Here is a 12653-nt window from a genome sequence, read left to right as displayed (position 1 = left end):
CCACTCCCATCATCAAATATTCCAAATTAAAAGTTCCTGCAATGACAATCAGCCCATTTGCATATTCCGATCTATCAATATCGGTATCTGACATCTGTAATACCAACCTTGGTAAATGTTTGTGAACAGTATTGTATAGTAAATTATTACAACTTAAGGTATGTACTGTATGTATCTGTCTCATACCATTATGTCATAGAGGTCATGCCATCAATTTAATTCAAAACTCTTAGGAACAGTCTGTACCAGTCAATGTAACCTCAACTTTCTTCATGTATGTTTGGTTTGTTTGTGGCTTCTAATATGTCAAAATAAATGGTGGGTGGTGCATGCTGACTATAACAGTATTTCTGAGTATCAAGCTCTGCCTAGTGTTACGATTTCTTGGCATTGTCCTTGGATTTAACTCTCCATCCCAATTTTCAACCCCCTTTCCCTATCCTACCAGATTCCTCTCCCCCCCCCCCCTCCTGATAGTAGTTTCAAGTTTTGTACTGGATAAGTTATTCCCTGTATGAATGTTTCGGGCAACCAATTTTTGACAAGATGGCTAGTGTTGAATTGTGATCAGTTCTAAAACAATCACAACACCCTAAAAATCACTGTAACTTGAGGAGATTACAGACTTGAGCAGACTGCTATAATAATTTAATAACCTATGCAGGCTGAATCTCTGATGACTTTGCTTAATTTAATTAAGATACACAAAGTACCTCCAGAATTGTGAAATTTTGATTGTATGTCGGGGTCATATTCACAACTTTCACAAGTATATATCAAAGTTAGCAAGATATTGTACATTAGTAATAATGTATTCATCCAAGGGACAAAAGCCTGCATTAATTGTACAGTATTGGTTGTGAATCAAGTGGTGAGTTGTGTTCTCAATGATTCAGGCTTCTGTAACTTGTAAATACAACATGTGTAAAAGTAAGTTGGCCTGACGTTTCGATCCTAGCAGGATCTTCTTCAAAGGCTGAATGACAAGCAACAGTAACAGAAGGGACAAAAACACGCACAGAATACAGACAGGTTAATGAGCATGGTGAACACAAAGAGATAGATGTACAGTAAGGGGATTAGTAAACATTCTCTTACACAGGCTCTCTAGTGGATAAGCAGTTTGCTAACAGTTTTATTTTGTAAATACAACATGTACAGTATGTAGTTCACATTTCTAATACTGTTGATTTATAGCTCATTCTAAGCCTGTTAACAGAAATAAATATTTATTTTCATGTACAGTAGTACTAGATTGGAAAACACTGCCACTGTAATGTGTCTTTTTTTAACTCTCCCTCTTGCGAGCTACTGTGTACAACTGTGTCCATGTAATCAATTTCATAGTGTTTAACACCCGTCTAATTTCCATACACGTTTTATCATTGAATTACTCTCCTACCAGCAACATAGGCTTGTGCTACAATCTGTAGGTGTTAAAACAGCATATCAAATAGCTAGGGAGAAGGTGTCAGTGGAATTGAATGGTCTATTGAAAGGTCAAATGCTTTTATAGTTCATTATTTATGCATTATATACACCATTTTAAACATGTACACAGAAGTACAAGTTGACACTTTGGCAGCTGTGTAAGACTCACATTTGTTTCATTCTGTTCAGATTTGTTCATTTTGTTGGCACATTACTCAAATCGTCACCTTTGGGATTTGAGGCCCACTCCAACACATGAAACATTTCATGTTACTGAATGTTTGCATTGATCGTGTTTGGTAGAGAGTGTGTTACTGTCCATTAACAAATTGCAAAAAAGGGGAACCTTGTCCCCAAATGACCCATACAGTCACTGGCAAAAGTTTTGTTGACTAAGTTTCCTCCATTGAAAGGAGGAGGGGGGAGGGGAGGTTGAAATGTTATTTGTTGCTGAAATACAGTTTCGGGGAGGGGAGGTTGAAGTGTTATTTGTTGCTGAAATACAGTTTTTGGAGAGACAAAAAACTAAAAAGCCTTGTCCAAGAAAAGTTAAGGAGATCTATACAGGTGATTGGTTTTGAGTGAAACCTAAAGGGTACAGTGTATAGAAATTACACCTACTCCAGTGGAACCTATCAAAGTTAAACATAAATAAGTTGGGCCAACGTTTCCTGGTAAAGAGCTATTCCCCATTTTGCTCTACTATGTTGACAGCTTAGGTAATCTAATACATATACTATATAAGAATACAGTACATCCTAAATTAAATCCCAAACAGAGTAAACTCGTTCCTCTTGTTTTGTGTACAGTCAGAGTTGCATGTCTCACTCTTTACATACTATGTAGTATTAGAGGGTATCACTTGAATTAACTCTTTGTTAGTGGAGGTTACATGGATAGTAGTGAATACAATATACCTTTGTAGCTACAGTAGTATACCCTGTACATTAAATATGGAAACTAAAATATTGTGACCGTGTTCCATGGAATTTATTTTACAGACATAGATATCACATATAGTGAAGTTTACAAAACCATTGTCACTCAGTTTTTGTCCAATTTTATCATATTGAAAAGTCTAGCCCAGGTGTTAAGTCTTGGGATAGCTATTGGGATAGGAGAGTACTATAGGTTGTTACCAATGCTGACTCCTACTCAAGATACAAGATACAAAACCTAGAATAGGCATACATGTAATCGGTAAAAATGGTTTCTTTAATTCTTTAAGCTTAAACCATGAGCTTTGTATACTGTACAACCTTGCACAGTCCTCCACCCCCTCTCCACTCCCCTGTCCCATCTCCCCTCCCCCATCTGACCAGTCACGATTGTTTGTGCCATTCTAAACAATGCTGCAGATGTGTATGTTGAAATTAGTTGAAAAAAATTTGCCAAGAAGCTAAAGCAAGACTTAACAATTTAGTGAAAATGTGGTTTGCAGACTGGAGTGTTGCTTAATTATACAGTAAGTGTTCTCAGTAATAATAAGTGTCTAGGGTTCGCTAAGCGTGATGACTTTCATGCTTGATATATTATAACTTTCCTGTTTCCACATATTTTTTTTTACAGGTTAAGAAATCCATTTCGTTTGGTTTCAGTCTCTAAGCCCCCAGTGGAATTTTCACATCGGGAAAACAGGATATAGAGAGAATTCAAAATGCCGAAACCGGTGAGTAATGATGAAAAGATGCCAACAACCTTTATTTTAATAGAAGAAGCTCTCTGTACTGTAGTTCCTTATTAAGGAGCTCTGGATTCTTGGATATGCATAAAAATGTTAAAATAACACACTGTGTCGTCTTAGTAATTAATGTAAGCGGTAATGATTTAGAAACGACAATATTCCAAATTTTACTGTAGAAAATGTTGAGAAGTATTTTGTAGAAAATTGTAACATGTGATAACAGGTAGTAACATTTATGGTAAAGAAACCATATGACAACATGTATGGTTACAGTATAGAGTCTATGTTGTTTTGTATGTGTAGGCTTTCCTGCACAGTGTGCAGGTTTAGATACTGCAGTGTAACCTGTACCATACCTACAGTACATGTATCCACGGTAACATACCTAGTTACTGTCTTACAGTGTTCTTTCCACCACTTGTTTAACTTGACATTTGATCTGTAATCAAACAGGTATGTACTTGCCATGTAGACTGATCTGATGAGAAGCATATAAACATATTCACTGGCAGACTTTTAAATTCCTGTCTAGACCTCTCCTGTTAACCTATCTGGTCGTTAGGTCATCATCATACACCAACTGTCTTCAAATACATACAGCACTTGTTAAAGATTCAGTGGTAATAAATATCAAAGTGGGGTAGTATCATCTGGCAATGGAAAAGGATTGAACATGCATACATACCTGTAGCTCATGACTTGTTAGTGATGAAATTTGCCTACAGTATAAAACAGTATATAATAGGCCAAGAAAATCCCCCTTTTATGAGCATTTGAAGAAAGTTGTTCTAGGCAGAGTTATATGTGAGTGTGCATAATATCACTGTGACTGTCATTAAGCTAATTACATCTTTTCTGGAATAATTTTCTTTCCGGTATCGCATCGTTAAATGCTATGCGAAAGGGTCAAATGAATCGCTGTAGATACAAACTTTGCAAAGATGTATGGCAGGCTTTTTTTTACACAGGAAACTCCAAAGTACTTTATAGGAGACAAACTTCCAACCTGCTCTGAACACAATATTTGAACATATCATTCCCTGTCATAAAGGAGGGGGAAATTATTTTAAAGGTATTCCTTGGCATTTCTAAGGGTTCTCTAGAAACATGTTGACCCTCTCCTGGGTGATTATAGGAATCACATGTACAGTGTACCTCAAGATTAGGCATAATTATACCCTGGAAAAATGTTTGGATTCATGAAAATAATAAATTTACTTCGCTCCTCTCTTACCTGTCTCCCACTCCACTATTGCACTTTCCCATCTACCTAACTACACATTTGGAGTGGGAGACAAGTAAGTATCGTCGTTCTTAAATCCCCGAACCAGTGAGTTTTGGGGAATTCATGACTGATGAAAGTTAAATGGTGAAATGGTCAGATGGGTGTCATACATGGTCAAAGTTTGTAACTGTTGCTAAATTGTCTTCACTTCCTCGCCCCCCTGCTGTAACCTACGTCTCGCAACTTGAGCAATCACTGTGAGTGAGAAGTTTTGAAATAAAGGTTATTTATGGGATTATATAAAATGTATGGTAAATAACTCCAGCCAATGTAATTACTTAGTGTAGCACTGAACTTAGAGAGCTACTTTAAAAGTGGCGTGAGAACAGCTCCTAATGTACAAATTTTATTCTCTTCAATAACCTAGAATCCTTTTAGGCAATACAGTTTTACTATGAGCAGCTATAATAACATGTTTAGTTAGTTTCTATTACTGTTTTATAATAGAATCTCTGTAGGCCTCTACGCACCTTTTCATTTGCCATTTTGTCACTGTTGACTACAGTACCGCACAATATGCACAGTATCTATGTACAATGACTTTGCATGTAAAATGCTACTCTGGGAAAAAAATTGACTTCCTTGTTTCACTTAACTTAATCGTTTAAATATTTAGTTTTTTGCCTTCAGTAAAATGATCACGACTATTCTATTAGATTGTTAAAAGCTCCCATTGTAAAATTTAATGGTCCTGTATTTATAATATATTTCTTCAAAATTGAGTATCCATGGTTTTGTCTGAAAGTGATACTTAGTCATAAATTGCGATAAAAGTTTTTATCCATTTCCTTGTTTGCAAATCATGATGGTTGGGCCTACAATGTAACTTTCTATATAGTACGTTGCCCCTACATGGCAAATGGTGATTTGGGCCCACAATGCTACTTATTTATACGGTAAGCCCCTACTATACACGCTTAATTGTCTTTACATGCTAGTATCACAAACGTATTCATTATGCATTGAGGATTCATTCATTGCTGTGTTAACTAAGCTAATACTTATAGTGGACAGCAACAAATCGTCAGGGAATGAAATCAATAAAAATTAATGCATAAAAGAGTATACATATGGTGTGGGCATTGTATTCAATTGTGCAAGCTTTTAACTACTATATCAGTGGTCGTCTCTAGGGTTTGTAATATGTCTGTAACATACAGTATAAATTTGTGTTGTGTGGTATGATATACAATGTATATGGAGTTTCATTTATAAGACATATTTATTTAGGGGCTACAGTTATACAGTACTTAGTGTGTTTATACTGTAGTAGCGTACAGTAGTACAGTATATATGGTAGCTCTGCCTTATTAAAAAGAAACATCAAAACCTGGTGATTAGATGCACATGTAATGTGTTTGTACTAAGTTACTGACTATACTATCGTATACATATCACAGTGTTACTGTTAGATGTCATGCTTCTTCATAGTGTACACTACAGTATATGTGTTACACATACAGTTATGTCAGAATTTGCCTTTAAATTGAGTTCTTTTATTGTTAACTTTTTTTGGTTTTACCTGTTTGTTTTCTTCTTTGCAAATAAAATTTGAGGATGTAAAAGTACAGCATATATATCTGTCGTACTGTGTGCACTTTGATATGTTCATAGCTTAGAGATGTATATCACAACGATTATGGATGAAATCATGAACTATTATGCATAGTACTCTAGGCTACTTCCTGTTTCATGCAACGCTGTTGATGTAGGTATAAGTCCTGGAAAATGGAAACTTCACCGTCAGGAATTCTGTTTCAGCCCACAGACTATGCAGTAAAGTACTGAGCAGTAACCTGTTAAGGAATGTGGCCTCCCGTATCAAATTAATGAATTAATGAATAACCGACTTAATAACAGACTTTGTAATGTGCTTCAATGGAGACAAATAATTACTAAATTTTAGTAGGGTGTGTAACAGTGACTCACTCCAACCCAATTTTAAATGGCCTTTATACAATTATTTCAAAAGGAGTCTGTATGATATGGTACCTGGGTGTCCAACTGAGTGGAAAATTAGGGCAGACAAATTTATCCAGGGCCCAGGGGTTTCATTAATATATCCTGAGTTCCCTCATGCATATTGATAAATATTACTGTTATTCAAAGGAATTTTAAAGTTTGAAATCTGAACCTGATCTGCCTTGCACATGGTAAACCATATATTAATTCTCACTTAGCCCATGGATGTTATCATGTTACCTTTGATGTTCTGTACATAGTATATATATATATATACAAAGCCTAACTCCTACACCCTAACCATCTGATAGACATTGTACGGAGGTCATAACATGTACAATATTTGCCTCTGAGGTGAGGAGGGACAGAGTGGTGGGGAAGAACCAAAAAAAAAACATTGCAAGATTAAAGATTGAAATATTAGATCTTAGATATGAAAATTATGTGAGGCTGGGGATATAATTTAGACACATATATGCAGAAAATTTCCACTTGTTGACCAATCAACTCCAGCAGCTGGAATTTATCTCAGATTTATTAATTAGTTTCTGCTAATTATCTGCAGTAATGTAACTTAGTACAATGAAAATCTGTATCGTTAAGTTGGTGTAGGAAGTTTCCTTTAGCTATACTGACAACACATAGCTTCCTTTTTTTACACTTTCTTCATTTTGTTTGTCAAACTTTTTGACCTCTGTTATTCTTCTTTTCTGTTTATTTTATATTTTGTGACAAGTTTTCGTCCTTGGCTATTTTCCCTTCCAGGTTGCAACTTGTGTACATCACAAATTGAGACTGACCTCACAAAAGTTTTAGTCAGCTATTTTCTGTTTTTTTTTTGGTTGACTCATAATTTACCATAGATCGATAACCCAACTTGATGCCCCAACTCTTACACAAATACCCGTAGGTTTTCCTAGTGTGGAGATATACAGTATAAATACTGCAACATTACATTGATAACAATGTCAGTACTGCATATAATAAAGCTAGAAATTATTGGCAAAACGCAGATTGATGTGTACTCGATATATAAACACATTATAATACATAAGGAAGTCAGTCTTCCAAGGACAACAGCGAGAAAATTTAATCAAATTGTTTGTTTATCTCTGGAATGAATCTGAGCGGACTTGGAAAATAATTAAGTTCCTTGTACATTCTCTGCAGCATGTTTTTTTCAACTTTGAAATTAATTTTTTTTGCCTCAAGTAAGGTCACTCACAAACAGTACAGTGGTAGAGTTAATTAAAGGCATATATGATAATTGCTCTATGAAATGTTTGGCTGCCATGTTCTCTCCTTGAACTTGCAACTTCAAATTCCAAGTGTTTGAAATCACAAATTACTTTTCTTTTTTTCCCCCCATTTTTTTCTATCAGGTTAATGTACGCGTCGTCACCATGGACGCGGAGTTGGAGTTTGCCATCCAACCCAACACGACAGGCAAACAACTCTTTGATCAGGTAAGTTACATCATAGTGTGCAGCAGGGTGGGTGGGAATTACAGGGGGGGTGGTATTAGATTTTATTCATTTAATATCACAGACATACCTTTAACCTGTCTGAATTTGACATAATTTGGAATCAAATCCTTGCCGACTTCAGAACCTTCACCAATGCTCTAAAACGAACCAGATTCCTGCAGTGGATGCAAGTTACACTGGAACTGTAGTGGTAAGCCCTCAGAATGTTAGATTCAGAAGGAAACATAAGTGGGTGTTGACCCTTAAATGGCTTGGGGGTGGGGAGGAGGGGGGTGCAGTGCTAAAATGTTAACAAAGTTATGTAGGCTAGATGGAATCGAGAGAACATATAGAATGGATACAGGTTAGCATCCTCGTTCATAATTACCCAACGAGTAAGTCTTGGGAGCTTCGAGCAAGACATGGGGTAATCTTCAAATTTTACAGTTAGATATATTGGTTTGAACAAAGTGATATGATCATTGGTAATGGAATAGGCGAGAGTACTCTTGGTCAGAGAGGAGTGCGAAACATGTTGGATTGATTACTCTTTGAGTGGTGTCTGAAGACTATTTGTTTTGTTCTAACCTGTCAGGATGAACCTAAAGGCGAAACACATAAGACCATCGTTTTTACTGTGTAAGATGTTGATTCCTCACATATACCTCCTCTCCTCTTTCAAAAAACCCCCATTCCATCACCCCCCATCATGAAATTGAGCAAGCTGAATTTGTTAGAGAGAATATGTTTGGATGGGGGAGCGTGTGAAATGACGGATGGGATATTCCTCAGCGTCTGAAGATTCTATTCTTGCAGTTCTAAACTTTCAGAATCAATTTCCATGAAAAGCACTGAACCATCATCTTTACTTTAGAAAGCTAACAGTGTTTGTGATCTCTCAAAGCAGCCCCTCTCTTCTCCGCTACACTCCTCTCCCCTCTCTCCTCTCCTCTCCCCTCTATCTTCGCCTCTCTTCTCTCATCTACTCTGCTCTACTCTTCCATCTCTACTCCTCTTTTTCCCCTCTCCCTCTCCCTATATACAACAATGATTAAAATGTTCACTTCCTGCTGCAAAAGTGCTCAATACATAGAAGTAGAGCAAGTACATAATATAGTCTACCTATACAGTAACGGACAGCATGTTGTTACTCGAGTTTCACGCCTGCAGTGTGCGGCGATCATCAGACAACACTGATTCGCGGACAACACTCATTGTCTGATGATCGCAACATGCTGTAAGTTACTGTATACTTCTGTATGTTATATAAGCCTATATGTATAGGCCTATATACAAACGCCTACAACTAGGCTTATGTAATATCAGTGATCTGTATAATAAAAGTGGTGAATTCTTAATACAGTGCAGTGAACAGTGATGAGTATGGATTATGCTGATCAATGCTACTGTAGATCATGATTTCAATATTTGACCTTTCACAATGGAGTTCCTCATATCCTGGTGTGTTGTCAGTGGTTAGATTTCACTTTTCAAACTATTATCTCTTTGATTTTAAGGTCAGATTTGTGATGTTTTCAGATAGTCAACATGTACACTATGCTTTTAGTGACAGTCTGAAACTTAGTTAGCCTTTACATCCAGTGCAAAGACTGTCACATCTACAGTATATGTAAATGTTATTGTATAGATGCGTATGTGTAACCCAATCATCATTTGTAAGTTTTAATGATATTGCTGCAATGGGGAACAATAGCCTCAAATGGCATCACAAAATTAGTCCTTTCTTTGAGATATTCTGTCAAATTGTACAGAATGACTGAATACCCTGGGTAAATATTCCAAACATGACATCACACAGTGGTTAGTGCTTCAGTTTTCAATGGTGATATTTCTTTATTAGTTTGGATATTGTCATTGATAGGACTGAAATTTGCAAAATCCTTGTTGCTGAAAGATACTGTACAAGTTTCTGAATAACTGGCATATATTGGTAGTGGTTCAGAGACAATGTTATTTACCTTCAACCCTCAAATTATCAACAAAAAATACAAAGGATACTTTGTCAGTGCTTAGAGGCCTTGTTCTTGCCTTGTTCTTGACCATGCTGGCAACAGGTAGCTCGCATAAAGCTAAAAACCAAGATGGTTCATGCAGATAGAAATTCTCTCTCCAACTTAGGTGTTTTATTTTAGAATGGTACAGTCGATAGAAAGTGATTGGTGACCCGGAAATGGTCAGAAGGGGCGCCAGGGGGGGGGTTAGGGGAGAGGAGAATGGCAGGTGAATCATATCGTTGGTAATTTATACACCAGTGAGGGTTGTAGTATATATGTTATCCAGTTTGCAATGACTTGGCAGTTTTCTTCACTTACTGTACTCCTCTCTTACATGTCACGAATCTACTACTGCACTTTCCCATCTAATGATTAAAATTGTTACCATTAACTGGTAACATTTTAACACTGTGCTCCCATTGTCCATTAACAAAGTATAGAAGTCTTATTCCGGTGACCAATTGCATCGTTAGGAATCCAGCTTGCTTGACCATTTTCGGCTATCTTTTGGACATCATCAACTTGCAGAAAAATGCTGTACTGTACACACTGTTCAAGTGCTAAATAAGTATCTTTTGAATCATGGGGTATTTTTCCCATTCGAAGCAAGAATTTGAGGCTTGATTAATTGATGAAAAATGCACAAAACATCAAAAATAGCAGCCAGTATGTAATTACTAGAAGTATCAAAGTGGATGATTTTTAATTTTTATGTGTTCTTGTTTTCTTTCGGCTTGAAAGCTCGATTTTTTCGTAATCCAAACAAGACTACTTTGTTTAGATTTGTTCATGGTGAATATTTCTGCCATACAGTAGAAGGTAATGATGACGTTGGAGTCTGAAATTTCTCTTGTTAATATTGCGTTTCACCTGTCGTCCATTCTTGCTGCGATTATATTGGCCAACAGATTGAGCCAACTTATTAGACCAATTGTCGGAGATCTATTCATATTTCACCCCTGATTGACAATTAAAAAATATATCAATGTTTGTTTGATTCATCGCAAATATTAGCATAACAGATTTATCTGCAATGATGAAAAATAACAAGGTGGGGAAAAAAAATTCTCAATCATGGTGAGTGAATTTTTCAAGTGTAAGGCCTTATTTAGTCTTGATTGTCCGACAGTCTGGTATAATTAAAATTCAGTCTACACTAGGTACAGAGGAAACCGATGGTTTGATATAAATTGGACGGCCAATTGCAATTTCTCTTTATGCATTGTTCTCTGTATCATTAACTATTGTTTCTCGTAGAGTGAGTTTTCCTCTGAAGAACTTGTTTTTAGCTCTTGCATCTACTGTACAGAAAATATGAAAAACACCAGCCTCCTAGTCGAATATAGGTTTTCAATTTGCCTTCCTTATAAAACATAAAAAATCATAATTTTTGTATTCCTTAGGAACGGGATTAAGAACTGAAATTATCCTCTAATTTGTCACTAGACAAAATGACACATCTGTTCATAAATTATATTGCCTCTGATATCATTCTGAAATAATAAGAAAATTCTTGCTTTTAATTCAGCAAATAGAAATTAAATTAGTTAAAATTAGAATCTGACTCCTGAAGTTTACAGTACTCAAGATTTTAAAAGCCTTCTTGAATTATTAATATTTTCATTGCTACATTTAGAGAGGTCATTAATATAAGCTTTGCTGATGCTGCTTGTAAGTGGCAATAACTGTAGATGCTTGATGAATTACTTTAGTCATAAAAGTTTTTTTTTTCCAATAATATGTGATATATCGATAATTGACAAGTAGCAAAGGAAAAAAATATATATATAAACAGTTTGTCTTGGGCAAGTTGGATGCAGGTTCCCCATGTGGACATATTCAACACATGTGGGAACATTCACAACATACAACAAAAACATAAAAACACAAGGCAGATTAATATTTGGTTTTATTAACAGCAAAGCAACGCAGATCAAAATTGTGGAACTTGCGGTAAGTAAGTAAGTCAACTTTATTGAATCCCAGAAGGAAATTACATATCTGCGGTGAGCAATACAATGATTGATACAAAATACAAAGAACATTGATAATATACAACAGTTATATATGCAGTCTAGACAGATTTGGCCAGAACTTATAAACAATCCAGCTGGAGAATCGACGTCAAATTCAGTAGCCAAGACTTCAATCCTCAACGTTCACTTAATTGGTTCAAAAAACACTAATCTTGGATGGTGTTGTTTTAATTTTTGCAATCTAGGTTTGAAATGAATGATGAGTTGATTTGGTGAATTGTTGGCCGAATGCAAGTAGCTTTCATTGATAATGATTTTCATACACAGAATTGGATGCAGTTCTTTCTATCTACATATCATACAAACTTCAAATCTACAATTTGACTACATGCGATAGTTTTTCTATTAAATCAAACTATAAGTCTACACAAATCACAAAACAATAGATCTGCAATATGGTGAATTTTATTTAGCAAAGGCAAGGTTCATAGCAATTTTTATGCAGAGAACCTAATAAACTGTATTTTAACTATTTTTTGGGCAGAAAATTTTCATCAACTTACACATTAAATACTGTGCTAAATTCACAGTATGCACGGTAATATTCATTTTCACCTCTGTTAATGTTGTAAAGTTTCCTGTATATTAAGATACGAGAGGCTACTGTCACAGGAGTCTTGTTACCTCCCGGAACCAGACTAGGAGTAAGATGTCTGTCGGTTCACATCCACGACGATGCAGCTGCGTAGTTTTACGTTATGAGACGAGCGAGACGATGGCCTGGGTGTGTTTAAAGAGATGTAAACATCTGTCATGACTCATCTCATCCTATTC

At 36.0% G+C, this 12653-nt stretch overlaps 2 protein-coding genes across 2 annotated transcripts in view; one reads left to right on the top strand and one right to left on the bottom strand.

Annotated features, from left to right (window-relative positions):
* The window catches only part of LOC139962409 (protein mago nashi homolog), a 183793-nt gene that overhangs the window by 126015 nt on the left and 45125 nt on the right, over positions 1-12653 (bottom strand). The gene's annotated exons all lie outside the window — the stretch shown is intronic.
* LOC139962404 (radixin-like) overlaps positions 1-12653 on the top strand; it is a 50208-nt gene that overhangs the window by 2887 nt on the left and 34668 nt on the right. Inside the window, exons 2-3 of the mRNA XM_071962318.1 lie at positions 3001-3100; positions 7745-7828. Of these exons, the coding sequence (XP_071818419.1) occupies positions 3089-3100; positions 7745-7828 (96 nt within the window). The 5' untranslated portion in view covers positions 3001-3088. The remainder of the gene's footprint in view (positions 1-3000; positions 3101-7744; positions 7829-12653) is intronic.

The sequence above is a fragment of the Apostichopus japonicus genome, chromosome 21 (genome assembly GCF_037975245.1).
Source record: "Apostichopus japonicus isolate 1M-3 chromosome 21, ASM3797524v1, whole genome shotgun sequence".
In the NCBI taxonomy this organism is placed as follows: Eukaryota; Metazoa; Echinodermata; class Holothuroidea; order Aspidochirotida; family Stichopodidae; genus Apostichopus; species Apostichopus japonicus.
The sequence above is the reverse complement of the archived record's forward strand: the minus strand, read 5'-3'. Positions and strand labels throughout refer to the sequence as shown.